The sequence below is a fragment of the Pelophylax lessonae genome (assembly GCF_965119305.1).
Source record: "Pelophylax lessonae genome assembly, chromosome: 3".
Lineage (NCBI taxonomy): Eukaryota > Metazoa > Chordata > Amphibia > Anura > Ranidae > Pelophylax > Pelophylax lessonae.
The window spans coordinates 556,738,371-556,758,799 of NC_138770.1; the positions used below are offsets into that span (position 1 = coordinate 556,738,371).

General features: G+C 41.2%; 1 protein-coding gene and 1 long non-coding RNA gene across 2 annotated transcripts in view; one reads left to right on the plus strand and one right to left on the minus strand.

The window, feature by feature from the left end:
- Positions 1-1,153, plus strand: part of LOC309549452 — a 56,225-nt gene extending 55,072 nt beyond the window's left edge. The window contains exon 3 of the long non-coding RNA XR_014225020.1: positions 840-1,153. This is a non-coding gene — a long non-coding RNA (uncharacterized lncRNA). The remainder of the gene's footprint in view (positions 1-839) is intronic.
- Positions 1-20,429, minus strand: part of ACOXL (acyl-CoA oxidase like) — a 687,302-nt gene that overhangs the window by 69,771 nt on the left and 597,102 nt on the right. Inside the window, exon 18 of the mRNA XM_082249749.1 lies at positions 15,350-15,451. Within this exon, the coding sequence (XP_082105875.1) occupies positions 15,350-15,451 (102 nt within the window). The remainder of the gene's footprint in view (positions 1-15,349; positions 15,452-20,429) is intronic.

The following is a 20,429-nucleotide window of genomic DNA, read 5'->3' on the forward strand; positions in this document are numbered from 1 at the left end:
GATCTCTATGACTGGCCAGGGATACCATGTGACAAAGCAGTGTACTGAATATACAGGTCTGTACCAAATCTGCCTCTATCTCACTGTGCTCTCTCTGACAGATAGCAGATGATGACAGACTAATCTAAAGTATAGTTTTGTTCCACAGTGTGTGGATATTTTAATTAACTGGATATAGAGGTAAAAATGCACGTTTCATATCCCTGCGTCGTATGTGGGCAGGAAATGTGACTGCAAAATTGTGTAAGAGCGAAGTATATGCTTGTTTTCCACATTTTAATTTTTTCTATTTTTTATGAAAATATTTTTAAAGCGTGCTACCAAAATAAAACCAATATATCAGTACAATAAGAGTATCATTTAGGTGTAAATATAGAAAACAAGTTACTAGCAATCTTTACCTGGAAAAAAGACAAAGATGAGTTTTCTGTTGGGTATTTATCAATGTGTGACTCATTAGGATTTCCCCTCAATTTCTGTAGTGTCACCAGGATAGGGGGGTAGTGACGGGAAAACTCTCAAATGGGGACACAGCAGCAATTATACTATATTTATATAGAGAGGAAAGTTTAGAACCTTTGTCAGGTTTATATTGTTTTTTTTTGTGTCCCCAATAAGATTTATCTTACTTCCTGATCTGACGATAGATATCACTGGGACAGGAAAGGAGGTGGAATCTCTCCAATGGGGGCAAAGACAGCAATAAAACTCAACAGAGGTTCCACTCTAGCAAATACTAAATAAAGATAAGTATATTTATGTATTTAATCCAGAAGGCCTTTTAATCCTTTATTTGTTTTGTTTCTTTGGCATCCCTCTATCCTTTCTTAGGATAGAAGAACCACTTCCTGGGTGGAGAGGTATTTGTTGAACAACAGAGAGGTAAAAGAGTCGTACCACTGCTATGATCATCTGATATGAAACTTGTTCTTCAACCTCTTCAAATCTTGCCAGTTGTACATTGTATACTGGAACATTTTTACTATCATATGCCAGCAGTCATATTTTTAAAGCATTGTATACTACTACATTGTGTAGTAATGCTTATGTAAGTTCACATTATGTACAATATTCCTTCATAATATCCTGTTCTCTTTGTATTGCTTCCTTTGTATGAAATCCCTGGTTTACCTGCAAGTCCCTCTGCTTTCCTATTAAAAACTGACCAAACTAAGCAAGAGAGCACAGCGTGATTAGTTCTCTAGCTATGTTGGGAACTCTGTGTGCTCCCCTCCAATGACCAGTCTTGTCCCGACACCCCCAAGGATAGGAAGTGTGTTATTTCCAGGATTAAAAAACAAAATAAAGAGGAAAGAAAAAAAAAAGAAAACATATGCAGCCAATTTGTCTAAGGACTAGTCAGCTACAATATATGAACGGTTTGTTAGTAGGTTTATATAACCCTAAAATTGAAACCAGATCAAACTGTTTAAAAGTCAGCGAAAATATCTCAGAACCAACCCAAGAGTATTAAAGGATTACTACACAAGATAAAGAGTGAAACTACATATACATATATATATATATATATATATATACACATATACATACACATATACATATATATATACACCATATTTATCGGTGTATAACACGCACTTTTTCCTCCTAAAATGGAGGAAAAAGCAATAGTACGTGTTATACGCCGTTATAAAAAAAAAAGGCCAGGAAGCAGCGCCAAGAGCAGAAGGGGGGCGGGCCGGGCCGAGGAGAAGGAAAGACAAGCTGTCATAGGAAGTCCCGCCTCCTCTACCGAGATGTGTGATGTCTATCATAGGCGCCGGGACTTCCGATGACAGGGATAGCTCGTTCTCCCTTCTCATTGGTCCGGCCCGCCCCTTCTACTCTCGGCGCTGCTTACCGGCCTTTTTTAAAATTGATTTGAATAGTGTCAATGGTGCTTGCGAGGCTGCATATATGGACACTGCCCTGGCGAGGCTGCATTGCTGGACACTGCACTGGCGAGAATGCATATATGGACACTGCGCTGGCGAGGCTGCATATATAGACACTGCGCTGGCGAGGCTGCATATATGGACACTGCGCTGGTGAGGCTGCATTGCTGGACACTGCGCTGGCGAGGCTGCATTGCTGAACATTGCGCTGGCGAGGCTGCATTGCTGGACACTGCGCTGGCGAGGCTGCAATAGAAACATAGAAACATAGAATGTGTCGGCAGATAAGAACCATTTGGCCCATCTAGTCTGCCCAATATATCTGAATCCTATGAATAGTCTCTGGCCCTATCTTATATGAAGGATAGCCTTATGCCTATCCCATGCATGCTTAAACTCTTTCACTGTATTTGGAGCTACCACTTCTGCAGGAAGGTTATTCCATGCATCCACTACTCTCTCAGTAAAGTAATACTTCCTCATATTACTTTTAAACCTTTGCCCCGCTAGTTTAAAATGGTGTCCTCTTGTGGTAGTTTTTCTTCTTTTAAATATGCTCTCCTCCTTTACCGAGTTGATTCCCTTTATGTATTTAAAAGTTTCTATCATATCCCCTCTGTCTCTTCTTTCTTCCAAGCTATACATGTTAAGGTCCTTTAACCTTTCCTAGTAAGTTTTTTCCTGCAATCCATGTACTAGTTTAGTAGCTCTTCTCTGAACATTCTCTAGAGTATCTATATCCTTCTGGAGATATGGCCTCCAGTACTGCGCACAATACTCTAAGTGAGGTCTCACCAGTGTTCTGTACAGCGGCATAAGCACTTCTCTCTTTCTACTGCTTATACCTCTCCCTATACATCCAAGCATTCTGCTGGCATTTCGTGCTGCTCTATTACATTGTCCTCCCACCTTTAAGTCTTCTGAAATAATTACTCCTAAATCCCTTTCCTCAGATACTGAGGTCAGGACTGTGTCAAATATTCTATATTCTGCCCTTGGGTTTTTACGCCCCAGGTGCATTATCTTGCACTTATCCACATTAAATTTCAGTTGCCAGAGTTCTGACCATTCTTCTAGTTTTCCTAAATCCTTTTCCATTTGGTGTTTCCCTCCAGGAACATCAACCCTGTTACATATCTTTGTGTCATCAGCAAAAAGACAAACCTTACCATCGAGGCCTTTTGCAATATCACTTATGAAGATATTAAACAAAATTGGTCCCAGTACAGATCCCTGAGGTACCCCACTGGTAACATGACCTTGTTCTGAATGTTCTCCATTGACTACAACCCTCTGTTGTCTGCCACTGCCTAATCCACTCAACAATATGGGAGTCCATGCTCAATGACTGTAGTTTATTGATAAGTCTTCTATGTGGGACAGTGTCAAAAGCCTTACTAAAATCTAGATATGCAATGTCTACTGCACCTCCACCCTCTATTATTTTAGTCACCCAGTCAAAAAAATCTATAAGATTTGTTTGACATGATCTCCCTGAAGTAAACCCATGTTGTTTTTCATCTTGCAATCCATGGGATTTAAGATGTTCCACAATTCTATCCTTTAATAGGGTTTCCATTAATTTGCCTACTATTGATGTCAGACTCACTGGTCTATAGTTGCTCGATTCCTCCCTACTACCTTTCTTGTGAATGGGCACGACATTTGCCAATTTCCAATCTTCCGGGACGACTCCTGTTACTAATGATTGGTTAAATAAATCTGTTAATGGTTTTGCCAGCTCACCACTAAGCTCTTTTAATAATTTTGGGTGTATCTCATCAGGACCCTGTGACTTATTTGTCTTCACTTCAGACAGCAATCTTAGAACGTCTTCCTCTGCAAAGACACATGCATCAAACGATTCATTAGTCATCCTTTCAAGTGGAGGTCCTTTTCCTTCTTTTTCTTCTGTAAAAACTGAACAGAAGTATTCATTAAGGCAGTCGGCTAGCCCTTTATTCTCTTCTACATACCTTCCGTCCTTTGTTTTTAATTTAGTTATTCCTTGTTTTAATTTCCTTTGTTCATTTATATATCTGAAGAATGTCTTATCCCCCTTTTTCATAGACTGAGCTAGTTTTTCTTCTGCCTGCGCTTTAGAAGTTCTTATAACTTGCTTGGCCTCTTTCTGCCTAATCTTGTAGATTTCCTTATCTTCATTGCTCTGGTTTTTTTTATAATTACAAAATGCTAATTATAAAAAAACCCAGAGCACTGAAGATAAGGAAATCTACACAATTAGGCAGAAAGAGGCCAAGCAAGTTATAAGAACTTCTAAATCGCAGGCAGAAGAAAAACTAGCTCAGTCTATGAAAAAGGGGGATAAGACATTCTTCGGACACTGCACTGGGGAGGCTGCATGCTGGACACTGCACTGGGGAGGCTGCATTGCTGGACACTGCGCTGCGAGGCTGCATTGCTGGACACTTCACTGGCGAGGCTGCATTGCTGGACACTGTGCTGATGAGGCTGCATTGCTGGACACTGCACTGGCGAGGCTGCATTGCTGGACACTGCACTGGCGAGGCTGCATTGCTGGACACTGCACTGGCGAGGCTGCATTGCTGGACACTGCACTGGCGAAGCTGCATTGCTGGACACTGCACTGGCGAAGCTGCATTGCTGGACACTGTGCTGATGAGGCTGCATTGCTGGACATTGCGCTGATGAGGCTGCATTCAATGGGGCACTAGTGAGACGTCATTTGATTAAAAAAAATGTTCTGAGTTCAAAGCCGTTTATTTTATATTTAAGCTTTTTTCCTGAAATTTCTCTCCTAAAATTGAGGTGCGTTATACGCCGATAAATACGGTATATATATATATATATATATATATATATATATATACACACACTGGTAATATATGCTGTCTACCAATGTGAGGTGCAGTGTGCTGTTGCAAGAATAAGTGTCTTTGCATCAAGTGAACTTTTTATGCTGCTCTTCCTCTGCTTTGGTGTAACTTCCAAGGTAATAGGCATTAAGGCCGGCTATAAACAGAGAGAATTTATTTCCTGCAAAAAATCTGCTTGATTCCTCCATCAACACAGTCAGTGTTAATGAGGGAATCCCTCCTGCCAAGCCATAGTCTTCTCCCAGTCAGGACTGCTGTTAGAAATCACGGGGCCCCGAACAGCCTACCTGGCAGGGCCCCCCTGAATATGTCAAGACAATATTTTCACAAAAAATATACGCAGACACAAAAATAACAGAGAATCTGTGTGAATTAGCCGTTTTATAATTGTTTTTTACATTTTTTTTTGCGGGAGGGAGGGAGAGGGGGATGGCATAGTGAGGCAGAACAGGGAGGGGGATCGGTGTCTGAGAAGCGATTACAGGAACTATGCCCTGTGTCTGTGTCTCTCCTTGCAGCATCTGAAAGCTGGCAGAAGGGGGAAAAACTGGCTTTCAGCTGCTGCAGAGAGCCACACAGGGCTTACTTCCATAACTGCCCCTCTGCCTGAACACACCAATTCCCCATGCTAGTAGGGCCCCTCTGTGTGCCCCGGGACCCCTACAGGAGTACTGGTAGTTCCTCCCCCCCCCATCAGCGGCCCTGCTCCCAGTGGGAGGAAAGCTGTTTCTCCCAGGAGAAGACAGTGGTTATTGCTAGCTTTAACAGCCACTTGCAATAATCGCATGTAAAATCTGGCACGTTGGTTGTATCCATCGATCAACTTAAGTACCTTCAGCCTGCCCTTATATGGCTTCCAATCTCTTCGGACCGTCTATGGCTGGCTTAACTATTCAGTGCAAATCTATGTTAAATTAAAAAATCTAGGGGATAGAGCTATATTCACACTTTGGTGTTGTGTGGTGCTTCTTTAAAGCCTAGTACACATGGGCCAAATATTGGTCGTTCAATAAAAAACCAGCTGACACTCAGCCTGTATGTACGGTAGCGGGTCTGACAGAAGCCGGCCATTCAGCCAGCTTCTGTCAAAGGGATATGACTGAAAAAGGTCTGCCGATCACCATCTGACCAGCGCTCTCAGCGATTGGTGTGGGGGCAGTCCCCCTGAAAAGGGGAGGGGGGTGGTCCCGCTGTCAGAACACAATAGCTCCACGGGGGAGATCGCTGTACTAATATCACATAGTACAGCTGCTCCTCCTGAGCTCTACAGTTTTTTTTTCGTTCAGCCGGCTGGGTTGAAAAAACAAAAAAAAAACAGCAGGTAGTACTAAGCTTAAAGCAGAGTTCCAGCCATTTGTGTTTATTAAAAGCCAGCAGCTACAAAAAGTGTAGCTTCTGACTTTTATTAAACACACCCTCAGTTGTCCCATGAGATCCAGCGATGAGGCCGCCCCGAACCCTCGGTTCTCTCCCTCGGCTCCCCCCGGCGCTGGCATCACTAGTGTGGGCACCCAGCTGTGACAGTTGTGGCTTCACAGCCGGGTACGCACTGCGCATATGCGAATCACCTGTGACGTGTACCAGAAGATTGCAGGGAGAGGAGAACTTCAGCTCAAGCCGCCTAGGCGGCCCGAGCAGAAGTGGGAGCAGGTACCTGTCAAAACTAGGTACCCGCTCCCCCCCCCCCCCCCCCAAAAAAAAAAAAATAAGACATGCCGAATGTGGCATGTCAGGGGGATAGCAGTCCTTAAAGCAGAAGTTCCACTTTTATGGTGGAACTCCGCTTTAACAAAACATACATTTCATAGAAATAAATGGTAACACATGTAAAACACATTCAAAATGTACTGCAACTGCACTGCATGGAAAACACAAAAGTATGAATGTAGCCTACATATCTACCAGCCAAATACTCTGCTAACAAGAACAGTATTTTTGCTGCCGTTTTTATCTGAAGCACTCTTTAAATTTGGCCACTTTTCTGAAAAAAGAGGTACTGTATTTTTTGTCAACTGTTAACTTTTCAATAAAATCATCAGTTTAATAACCTAATAAAGATGCAGTGGAAGATATTGGTGTATTTTTCTGTGTCTATGCCTTCCTTTATATCTGGTCTAACTCTGAGTTAGAACTGTGGTCCAAGGTAAGTGCCCCGTGTCTACCCTGAATAGCAAACTATCAGTTTTACATACAAGGCAGACTGCACCCATAATTTAAATATCAATATTCAGTGGATAGAAGAATAGTCAAACATTCCCATAGACACACTAATAAACCTTGTGGACAGCTTTGTCAGAAGAGTTGAAGCTGTTATAGCTGCAAAGGGTGGGCCAACTCAATATTGAACCCTACGGACTAAGACTGGGATGCCATTAACCACTTAAGCCCCGGAAGATTTTACCCCCTTCCTGACCAGGGGGTATTTTGGGATTCGGCACTGTGTGATTTTAACGGACAATTGCGCGGTCGTGCGACGCTGTACCTAAACGAATTTGACGTCCTTTTTTCCCCACAAACAGAGTTTTCTTTTGGTGGTATTTGTTTACCTGTGCGATTTTTTGATCACGCGCTATAAACAAAAAAATAGCGTAAATTTTGCAAAAATAATATTTTTCACATTTTTTTATATGAAATTCCCCCCCCCCCCCCCCCCCCAAAAATGTAAAAATCAAAATTTTTTAACATTTTCGGCCAATTTGTTTTATGCTATATATGTTTGTTAAAAAAAAAAAATCGCAAAAAGCGTATTTTGATTGGTTTGCGCAAAAGTTATCGCGTTTACTAACAAAGGGAAAGATTTTTGTCATTTTTGTTGTTTTTTTTTTAACGCGTAATGGCGGCGATATGCGATTTTTTTTGCGGTACTGCGACATTGCGGCGGACAGATCAGACCCTTGACTGACATTTTTGACACTTTTGGGGTTACCAGTGACATTTCTACAGTAATCAGTGCTATACATATGCACTGTTACTGTAAAATTACAATGGCAGTGAAGGGGATAACTTTATTTGAGAGGGAGGGGCTGTGTGTGTCCCTAGGGGCGTGATTCTAACTGTGATTGGCTGTGGCTTGAGCTGTAGGAACAATGATCAACGGTCCTACATAGTAGAACCTTTTGATCATTGTTTCTATACAGGGGAGAATGACAGGCGGCTTGTTTACACTAGCCGCCTGCCTTTCTCCCTCTCCACCGACGATCGCCGAGTGACCGGCGGACATTGGGTCCGCCGGTCACACGCGCAGGGGGGGGTCCGTTACCGCGCGGGAGCGCGCCTCCGCCGGCGTGCGCTCGCTCCCCAGAGCTTCACAGGCTAGTGAAGTATATATACGTCACTTTGCCTGCGAGGGGCTGACCGCTGCACTATATGTACTTGCGGCGGTCGGCAAGTGGTTAAAGCTCATGTGTGTAAAGGCAGGCATCCCAATACTTTTGACAATATAGTGTAGATACATAGATGGATAGATTTGTTAGGTGACCTTGTTGCTTTGTCGAATAAATTAAAAATGAAAGAAATCTGCACCAGAACATAATACAAGCCCGAATTGTGAATAAAAACAGAATGCAATGATGTGGAAGTTTCACATTTCAATATTTTATTCAGAAAACAATATTGATGACATATCAATTGTTTAAACTGAGAAAATGTATCATATTAGGGAAAAATAAGTTGATTTTAAATTTCATGGCATAAACACATCTCAAAAAAGTTGGGACAAGGCCATGTTTACCACTGTGTGGCATCCCCTCTTCTTTTTATAACAGTCTGCAAACGTCTGGGGACTGAGCAGACAAGTTGCTCAAGTTTAGGAATAGGAATGTTGTCCCATTCTTGTCTAATACAGGCTTCTAGTTGCTCAACTGTCTTAGGTCTTCTTTGTCGCATCTTCCTCTTTATGATGCACCAAATGTTTTCTATGGGTGAAAGATCTGGACTGCAGGCTGGTCATTTCAGTACCCGGAAACTTCTTCTACGCAACCATGATGTTGTAATTGATGCAGTATGTGGTCTGGTATTGTCATGTTTGAAAATGCAAGGTCTTCCCTGAAAGAGACGACGTCTGGATGGGAGCATATGTTGTTCTAGAACTTGGATATACCTTTCAGCATTGATGGTGCCTTTTCAGATGTGTAAGCTGCCCATGCCACACGCACTCATGCAACCCATACCATCAGAGATGCAGGCTTCTCAACTGCACGCTGATAACAACTTGGGTTGTCCTTGTCCTCTTTAGTCCAGATGACATGGCGTCCCAGTTTTCCAAAAAGAACTTCAAATTTTGATTCCTCTGACCACAGAACAGTTTTCCACTTTGCCACAGTCCATTTTAAATGAGCTTTGGCCCAGAGAAAACGCCTGTGCTTCTTGATCATGTTTAGATATGGCTTCTTTTTTTGGCCTATAGAGTTTTAGCCGGCAACAGCGAATGGCACGGTGGATTGTGTTCACCGTCAATGTTTTCTGGAAATATTCCTGAGCCCATGTTGTGATTTCCATTACAGTAGCATTCCTGTATGTGATGCAGTGCCGTCCAAGGGCCCGAAGATCACGGGCATCCAGTATGGTTTTCCGACCTTGACCCTTATGCACAGAGATTGTTCCAGATTCTCTGAAATTTTGGATGATATTTTGCACTGTAGATGATGATAACTTCAAACTCTTTGCAATTTTTCTCTGAGAAACTCTTTTCTGATATTTCTCCACTATTTTCCGCCGCAGCATTGGGGGAATTGGTGATTATCTGCCCATCTTGACTTCTGAGAGACACTGCCATTCTGAGAGGCTCTTTTTATACTTAATCATGTTGCCAATTGACCTAATAAGTTGTAAATTGGTCCTCCAGCTGTTCCTTATATGTACATTTAATTTTTCCGGCCTCTTATTGCTACCTGTCCCCATTTTTTTGTAATGTGTAACTCTCATGAAATCCAAAATGAGCCAATATTTGGCATGACATTTCAAAATGTCTCACTTTCAACATTGGATATGTTATCTATATTATATTGGGAATAAAATATAAGTTTATGAGATTTGTAAATTAGTCCATTCCTTTTTTACTCACAATTTGTACAGTGTACCAACTTTTTTGGAATTGGGTTGTACAATACATTCTTTATGACAGAAGATGTGTTACACGTTCGCCCGTTCCCGAGCTCCAGTTGCTGCTATCTAACACTTCTGTATGCGTAGGACAGTGTTTCCCACCATTGGCCGCTAGGTTTCCTTCCACTGATTCATACATCACTACTATGAGGTTGATTTACTATAACTGGAGAGTGCAAAATCTGGTGCAGCTCTGCACAGAAACCAATCAGCTCCCAAATTTTATTGTCAACGCTTAATTAAACAAGCTGATTGGCTACCATGCACAGCTGCAGAAGATTTTCCACAGTCTAGTTTTAGTAAATCTCCCTCTATGTTATTTAATGACAAAGTGCATTTGACAGGAGAATCTTGAAGTTCTGGACAGCTAAAGCATAATTTTCAAATGTATTCTGTCATGGAAGAAAGGCTTGCTTTAAGTAACATTGATTTTGACCACTCACCAAGTAAGCTAGTTTTTAACTCTATAACTAGCAGGAATATGCTAGGCAGTGCTCTTTGATAAATGTAGTCATGTACCCAACTTTCTTCAAAAAGCATAGATCAAACAAAAGGCATTCTGAATTAATTAACAGCAACTTTTCCTTTTATGTGTGAAACTTTTGAAGGCTTGTTTTCAGGAAGATGAAAGTAAAATGGAATGTTTGACCAGACTGTCCAATCTGCCTTTACTTACTTCCCTTTTAAACAAGCAGTAGCTTCTAATAGCTGAACAAATGCTTGTCTACTTGGCCCTTTGGAAATATTTGCTCCTTTCAATGTATTTCGGCGATACACCATTCGTGTTGACCTTTGTAACATACATAACTGATGATGTACCCTTGGAAAGTCAAACACATTTCAGAATCTTTTATTACTCATACAAGGTTCATTTGGTTCAATGGTGCTGGAATTTGTCAGTAAACAGAATGAGGGGGATTGCTATTAAGGTCAGCAGGAGGTAGATGACTCAGTTACCTACAACACTCTTATAATTGTCATGTTTTTCAGTAAGGAACAGAGCTAAGCTTTGTGTTCAATTACACAAGTGAGATTTGGGGTTGTTGCAGAATCTAAACTGCTCAGATACCCAATTTCTCATGTAAAATGCTACTGTAAACTGTGGGGGTTGCTAAAAAAGAGGTATAGTGCAGAAACCTGTACTGATAAAGTATGGAGGCTGGCAGTGCTGACATCTTCTTAAAAACACTAATTTCCTAGCTGGCATGCTCCAGTGGTGTATGAGTCACAGGATCTGTCCTGACTTCATCAGATCTGCATGCTTATTCTTAGGCAGTATCCAAAGTTGTACTAAAGTAAATCTGTGCTCATTTTGAATTTGTCAGACTTGTCATATTTAAAACAGTTTTAATAATAAAGCCTTGCCAGATTTTTTTGATTTACAGTAAAATTTGCTTTAGAAATCAACTTCAGGCTCTGACCCAAGTCCAGTAAACCAGGCTCCATTCTGAAATCTCCCTCAACAGCAGTTTTTCCTTGAAATATATGCCTTAAATCTTTATAGAAAATCGTTCCGCATTAGCAGCGCTCCTTGGGTGTATTCCGCCTCCTAAGCCTTTAAATTTCAAGTCAAACACCATGTGAGTATTCAGAATATTGCACCACTTGGGTTTAGGGGGATGGATTGGAATCCAAACTTAATCTGCAGATCCCGTCACCACACCGCATTAAACCTCACCAGATCGTAATAATATTTGCCTGGGATAAACACTTGTCCTCTGTGGATGATAAAGGATCCTCTAAATTTGAAATCCTCATCTCCTCAAGGTGTCACCCATACCATGAAAGAAAGGAACTCATAGCATAATACTGTTTTAAAATGTATTCCCAAAAACCCCTCTTGTTAAAATGCCCTTACACAAAAGAAATCGATTGATTTCTTGAATTTAATTATTTCTTGAATTGAATACTCACATGGTGTTTGACTTGAAATTTAAAGGCTCAGGAGGTGGAATACACCCAAGGAGCGCTGCTAATGCGGAACGATTTTCTATGAAGATTTAAGGCATATATTTAAATGTTGGATGTTATTCATAGCGGCTGCTGACAGTGCAAAGAACTTTTTATACATTGATATTCTATTAACATAGGTTTGCTTTATTTCGTTTTATTTAAATTGTGATCCTATGTGCGCTGGGAGAAAGTGATTGAGTGGTCTTAGTTGCTTTAATTGTGTAGTAGTTTTTCCTTATTTTTAATATGTAGTATATGTACGCAATGAAGTCCCCATCTAAATTACAATGTGAGTGCAGAACATTGTCGTAGCGCTCCCTAAGGAGGCAAGTCTATAATTTCCTGCACTCACAATATGTCCCTAATCTTCCAAGTTGATTTTCCCCAATGAACGATTCCAACGGAAAGATCCTGCACCACTATAGAATGTGAATTAGGTTGTTCATCACTAAATTCTAAAGCAGAACAGTGGGTCTTCAGGGAAATTGAGGGTCTCTAGAGCAGGATTCTTCCTATGTCCCCCTAGGGGCATGTTAAAATGTGGTGTTCATGGGCATGAGATGCAGAACTTAATGCAGGAGAATCAACATTTGCCCCAGGTACCTGGGCCTAAGAAAAACGTGGGTCAAGTATCATACATTTCTTTATCCAAGCTTCTGAAAGCTTCTTGAAATTTCTAGCCATGTGCACCTTGTGTAATTGTATCCGTCAAATGCTGCTCCCGCCCCCTCAGCAGTATTATAACTCCATAGTGTTTGCTCAGCAGCCTGCTGGGAACATTGTCTCAGAATTATCTGGCTGAGCTTTTCTTTCTCCAGAGGAATGAATGACGATTCTTCCACATAGCCTGGCCAGAAGATTCTGTAGCAATGGTTATGTGGCTCTCAGTTGGTCATTAAAGCGATAATGGCAGTTAACCAAAAAAAAGTATTCAACATGTCACAGCTGCAACTTCCAGAGCAGTTTTGGAAAAAAGGGCACATCTTGTTAGATGCAACAACTTTCCATATGAAGGAAAATTATGGATAATGTGACAGCTCTTCCATTGGCACTTTAGCCCTTCAATAGTGTGGTTGCAAAGTGTTAAATGAAACAATTGCTACTTTCTCTCCTATTTTTACCACAACAAAATCTAGTAAGCACAATGAAGAGAGCTTCATGAGTAAATAGTGGCGGACAGGGAAAATGTTTCCTGTGTGGCCCACAATGACCACATTCTAGTTTAAAATACTGTTAACCACTTGCCGACCGCCGCCCGACTATATACGGCGGCGGTCAGCCCCTCCCAGGCAAAGTGACGTACCGGTATGTCACTAGCCTGGGAGCGAATAGGGGCCGAGCGCCCGCCGCCGGAGGCGCGCTCCCGCCCCCGCTCGTACCCGACGAAGCCGGCGCGTGTGACCGGCGGACCCGATGTCCGTCGGTCACTCGCGATCGTCGGGTAGAGAGGGAGAAAGGCAGGCGGCTAATGTAAACAAAGCCGCCTGTCATTCTCCCCTGTGTAAAAGCACAGATCACTCGGTTCTGCTATGTAGGACCGTTGATCTGTGCTGTTACACACACAGCAACATCCAATGACAGTTAGAATCACGCCCCTAGGGACACACTTAACCCCTCCCTCTCCAATAAAGTTAACCCCTTCCCTCCCAGTGTAATTTTTACAGTAACAGTGCATATGTATAGCACTGATTACTGTAGTTATGTCACTGGTACCCCCAAAAGTGTCAAAAATGTCATTCAAGGGTCCGATCTGTCCGCCACAATGTCGCAGCACCGCAAAAAAATCGCAGATCGCCGCCATTACTCGTTAAAAAAAAAAACAACAAAATGACAAAAATCTTTCCCTTAGTTAGTAAAAGCAATAACTTTTGCGCAAACCAATCAAAATATGCTTAATGCGATTTTTTTTTTTTCCAAACATAGGTAGCAGAAAACAAATTGGCCAAAAATTTAAAAAAATTTTGATTTTTACATTTTGGGGGGGGAATTTCATATAAAAAAAATGTGAAAAATATTGTTATTTTTGAAAAATTGTCGCTCTTTTTTTGTTTATAGCGCATGATCAAAAAATCGCACAGGTGATCAAATACCACCAAAAGAAAGCTCTGTTTGTGGGAAAAAAAGGACGTCAAATTAATTTGGGTACAGCGTCGCACAACCGCGCAATTGTCCGTTAAAGTCATGCAGTGCCGAATGGCAAAATACCCCCTGGTCAGGAAGGGAGTAAAATCTTCCAGGGCTTAAGTGGTTAATAAAGCTTTGAAAGCTTAGAGCTGGAATCTGACTATTTACTAAAGAAAACAGAGAGGCTTTCCTCCCCCCTAACCGTTATATAGGCAGTAACAGGGTCATTCACACCTTTGGTGTCACTTGTATTAAACACACTGTGAAAATGTCTATGATACAATCACACTCTCGTTTACAATGGCTTCTTTAATTTGAGGTAGCTCAAAATTTCCCTTGACAGAGAGGTGATAGATGACCTAAAGGTTATAAAAATGGAAATATTTGATCACCTAAATTTAATCACATACTTTAAGGCCAACAGCTAAACTGAGAATTTCATTTTGTGTGGGTGCTGACAACTTAATGCACAAGTTGGCTTCTTATAATGATTGCAAATGCAAAATCTTACTAGGATTACCTTATTTTCCCACTTGCTACTTAACCTACCAGCTCCACCCCAAATCTGAAATATCATCAGAGTGAAGTTGAACTAAAGCTGGGTTTAGATGGCTCAAAATTAGACCAGTTCAGCAGAGACTGGATGAATTTCAATCTACCTATGGCCATTCAAGATCAAAACAAGTTGATTCAACATTTGACTTCTGTTGAACAGGAACGTCAGTCAGAATTATCAGTGCACTCTGACAGCCAGAGTACAATGGCACAGTGGGGAGAATTCCTCCATCCACCTCACTTGTGTGGATGGGGGAATCTGTTTTTTTTTTTTTTTTTGATCAGCCCTTTGGCTGTTTGAAAAAAACAAAACAAGTCATTTATGGCCACCCCCCAACCGGTCAGGTAAAAAAAATGGGGGTACTCATTTCTTGCACATGCAAAGAGTTTGCTTTAAAATATAGCTATAGCCAAAACATCTTTTTTTTTTTGGAAACAGCGTGGAAGGGTTAGATCTGTCAGTTTATTTTATATTTGTGCCTCTGCTAAGGAGATTCAACCTCTTGGCTTGTTCACAGAAAATGACAGGAAATCCACATTTTTACAGTTGTCACTGGAACAGGGGGAAATTTTCCCATGGGGACCCTATTTCAGTGAAAACTAGCTAAAGAGGGACTTCCACCCAGGTTGGGGAGATTTCCTCCCACTTCTTGTTGTGTCTTAAGTGCCGGAAGTGCAGAAATAATCTATTTACCAAGACATAGACAACCAAACAAAAACTGAAAGCAGTCGTAATCGTTCCCTACTCTATCCAAAAATAGCAAAAAGATTTTTGGCTTTAGATATACAGTACAGTACTTTAATAATTATAACATTTGAATTCCCTCATTTTAAGGAGTAAAAAGGTACAGAATGGCTTACCTGATTTCTGATCTGGTTACTGGCTGCTGGTGTCAGGTATTTCTGTTCTAGGTACCAGGCTCGCTCATTGTAAATCAATTTGGTTCCATATAGAAGGCAGAACTGAAACATAAGACCAAGTTAAATGAGAAAATGTTTTACATGCATATCCTCTACCAATCTGTTACTAAGGAGAGCCGAAGGCTGTCGCTGTCCCTTAACCCTTACAATGCTGTGAGCAAGCTACCTTTGTGAACCTTCGATAACAGAGCCTATGTTTTTATTTTACAAATGCACAACAAATCAAAACTCCGGAAACCCTAAGGGTTCATGCACATAAGCTATATTCTGGCACCCGGGATCCCCAAGTTTTGCTCCTGGTACAAATATATGACAGCTGTACGTGGGTATACGCAATTTTGAATGTAAACATGTATACAGACATACACCCCTGGACACTGCTTCTTCCTCCAGAAGCGTGCATCCGTGCACATATGCATGTTTATACTAGGAGCTGCGCATACTTGTGTATGGTCTATTACTGTAATTCTTTTATGTGGCTCCCAGGCTCCCAAAATGCAGCCATATTTTACAATACATGCCCCCCATTATCCCTGTGGACATAAGCTGCATAGGCAGAGGAGATACAACATGAAAAGACTGCTGATTTTATATATAAGAAGCTATTTAAACAAACGCATTATAATATCCAAATACCCCTTGACTTAAAATTGAACACACCTATGAAATAATGGAAACCAATAATAAACAATACTGTAAATAGATTACTGATGTCTGTATCTACAAGCATTATGAAGAAATTAGTTTTCAAGCTTCACAACAGAGGCACTGGCAGGTTGCCAACACTTTGAAATAAAAAACGGTCAGGTGTTTCTTAAAATTTGGCCCTAGCTTCTGTGCATGTGCTCTGGTGTTTAGTTGTGGGCAGAGGGCACAGGTGTCTTGTCCTGTCCAGCCCTGATACTGACATCCTGTCAAACTCTATGACAGTCTGACAGCTGCTGCAGCTGTATGGTGTATCTAGAGGTCTACACATTATGTGCCCAGGATGAATGCCTTAGAAAGCAAGAAGCCTGCATTCCAAGTGTTTTTTTTTCCCGGGGGTAAGTTACTGACCCAAAGGTTCATGCAGCTAAGTGCAGCATCTTATAGAGTTTGATAGGCTGCTGGCACTGAGGCTGGATGCGACACCTGTGTCCTCTGCCCTATGCGACAAGGCTAAAAGCCCAGAGTGCACAGGGCCTTAGAACCCGAATGATACTGACTTCAGAATCTTTGTTGTGTTCTTTGAAAGAACTTCACATTAAAAGCAGTTAGAAAGATAAGTGATGGCTTCTTGTAAAGCCCTTTTACGGCTTGTTAAGTTATCCATAGTCTGGGTAGAGGTGCGCTTTAACCTAAAAAAGTATTCTTAGCTAAAAAAGCTAAGAGGTTCACAATGGAACATTCACACCTTCCCTGTATATGCAAGTCATTAAATACCTACATGTCCTACATGTGTGTCGTGTCCCTGCTATGTTGTTCCCAGTAATAGAGACTTGTTTCTATTACTTGGCGTTGGTAGAAGAGACCGGTATTTGTATTTTTAAATATCCTGGCGCACTGAAAGAAGTTACCAACCTCCCTCTAAAAATCTAGATCCAAAGAGTGCTCAACTATGTCATGGACTACTGAAAAAAGCAGGTCTGAGTTGCATTGGACATGTGTCAGATAACAAATAGTTTGATAAGGATTTTGAAATTTGTCTACTATGAATCACTTACAAAATGTAAAAATAGGTTATGGTTTCGAATAGTAATTGGACCTTTTCCAGTTTTTTTTTTTTTTTTTTGCTTTTGTCTAAATGCTTGTCTGATTATAGGACATTTATTTAAAGCTTAAGTTTAGCTAAAATCAAAAACAGAAAACAGCACAAGGGACATAACTTACAATTAGTATGATGTGTCCCTTGTTCTAGTTATTCTTTTACAAGACATCTTCCTCTGTTTAAATTTTAGTTAAACTTAGGCTTTAATGAAATAATTGGAACATTTTTTGCAGTTTTTGTGATGTCCTGGTAATGGTTTCTGGATAGCACAGACCTCAGAGGTTGGGATGCCTATTTCCTATAATGGTATGGGTTGACTTGTTACTTTGCTTTGATTGTTGACTGGCAGTTCATAATGTGACTCTTATAAGAAATGTGTGGCGGCTCTCATTACTAAACTCCTCCTGAAAATACTAGTTGCTTGGCTGTGTGTGATGTAATTTCTTTCGAATGACAGACCCAGTATAAACAGGATTTAAATGAGTGTCATGATTCCTTATCACTGTACTTGTTCTGGATCAGCACTGAAGACAAAGCATCTGCATGACAGCCAGGAAACTAGATTTTCAAAATTCAAAAATCGGATTTTTGTAAGATCTTTCCGTAAAATCCTTTTCTCTTGGCTCATTGACAGACGTAGTCTTCTTGATTCACAAGAACTGGGTTATGTTGTCTTCGCAGGAGTAGGACTAGGCAGAAAAGAAAAAACGTTCTGGCTCCACCCTAGGGGCAGTCCCAGAGGGTATATCCTCCCTCTCTCTGCTACAAGGCATCAGTTCTGTCACAAAGCAGAAACAGAGAATTTAACCCAACCCAACTCAATGATAGAGGGGCGGGTACTACGTCTGTCAATGAGCTAAGAGAAAAGGATTTTACGGTAAGATCTTACAAAAATCCGATTTTCTCTGTCGCTCATTGACAGACGTAGTCTTCTTGATTCACAAGAACTGGGACATCCAGAAGCAGTGCCACAAATGAGGGGTGGGATTGACAGAAATCAAAATCCAATCTAGAAGGCCCAACCGGTGCCAAAATAGAAGTTTTAAAGGCTCATTATAAACAAAGAATGAGACTCAAATAAAAATTCCAATGGAAAAAAACCCTCGAGGTAGACCACTGGTCTCCTCAAATGGCGGCCTGCAAAACCTTGCGGCCAAACGAGGCATCAGACGATGCCATTACACTAGACAGAAAAAAACTGATGCCTTGTAGCAGAGAGAGGGAGGATATACCCTCTGGGACTGCCCCTAGGGTGGAGCCAGAACGTTTTTTCTTTTCTGCCTAGTCCTACTCCTGCGGAGACAACATAACCCAGTTCTTGTGAATCAAGAAGACTACGTCTGTCAATGAGCGACAGAGAAAGTAGAATTCAGCAATTGCAGCCTCTCCCAATATATTATGAAATCTTTACCATCACCACTGAAGCCTTTTTTTACCTCCTTAATGGAGGGGGTTTGAATCAATGTGTTGCTATGAGACATTTGAAGCTCTATCTGGCAAAGATGACAAAGGCGGAATTTGTACCGTATATTTATTTTATAGTCATGCTAAGTCGTCAGGGTAGTTGCTGTGTCAGTCCAACTTCTAAGGCTGAGGATGTTGCTAATGTTTTAGGGGTGCAGGCCTCTGAATGAATGGTGGTTTATTAACTGTTTAGTGTGTTAGTTAACAACTGAAGTGGTGAAGGAGAAATGGATGGTGTGATGATCTAACCAAGCAACTAGATGAATTTATACACTGTATGAAGTATAGCCCAGGTTACCTTTCTGTTGGATATTAATTAATCAGCTTAATTTGTTCACAGTGCAATGTGCCCTTTCCAGACCAAGAAAGGCTTTGGGCAACATACCACCCCTAACTTTGGCACACTGCACCCGGTAAAAATTCTCACTCTCCTAAGACAGACAAAGCAAGTGTTAGAGTCATGGAAACATTACCAAATTTCATGGCTTGGCAGAATTGCTGCACTTTAAATGATCCCTTCCAAAAATCATATACCGTTTAGAATTCTGCTGATAAATATCCCAGCCCACACTCTGCACCTATTACTTACAACACAGCTTACTTCAGTTTATTTGGGGGGTCTCCTGGCCACAGGCCTCTAAAACTATTTTTTTCAACACAGGCAAATGGTGGCCTTTCAGTCCCTTACATTTCTAGTTACTATTATGCAGCTGCTATTTACCCTCTCCTATCCTACCACACTAGGCACCCCTCTCTACAGTGCATTGCGAAAGTATTCGGCCCCCTTGAACTTTTCAAACTTTTGCCACATTGCAGGCTTCAAACAAAGATATAAACTGTAATTTTTTGTGAAGAATCAAAAACAAGTGGGACACAATCATGAAGTGGAACGAAATTTATTGGATATTTCAAACTCTGTTAACAAATAAAAAACTGAAAAATTGGGCGTGCAAAATTATTCAGCCCCTTTACTTTCAGTGCAGCAAACTCTCTCCAGAAGTTCAGTGAGGATCTCTGAATGATCCAATGTTGACCTAAATGACTAATGATGATAAATAGAATCCACCTGTGTGTAATCAAGTCTCCGTATAAATGCACCTGCACTGTGATAGTCTCAGAGGTCCATTTAAAGCGCAGAGAGCATCATGAAGAACAAGGAACACACCAGGCAGGTCCGAGATACTGTTGTGGAGAAGTTTAAAGCTGGATTTGGATACAAAAAGATTTCCCAAGCTTTAAACATCCCAAGGAGCACTGTGCAAGTGATAATATTGAAATGGGAGTATCAGACCACTGCAAATCTACGAAGACCTGGCCGTCCCTCTAAACTTTCAGCTCATACAAGACGACTAATCAGAGATGCAGCCAAGAGGCCCATGATCACTCTGGATGAATACTGCACAAATCTGGCCTTTACGGAAGAGTGGCAAGAAGAAAGCCATTTCTTAAAGATATCCATTAAAAAGTGTTGCTTAAAGTTTGCCACAAGCCACCTGGGAGACACACCAAACATGTGGAAGAAGGTGCTCTGGTCCGATGAAACCAAAATCGAACTTTTTGGCAACAATTTAAAATATTATGTTTGGCGTAAAAGCAACACAGCTCATCACCCTGAACACACCATCCCCACTGTCAAACATGGTGGTGGCAACATCATGGTTTGGGCCTGCTTTTCTTCAGCAGGGACAGGGAAGAAGGTTAAAATTGATGGGAAGATGGATGGAGCCAAATACAGGACCATTCTGGAAGAAAGTTGTAAGGGGGGATGGGTGCGCTGATAGTGTGTTGAAGCTGCTCCCGGTATTCAGT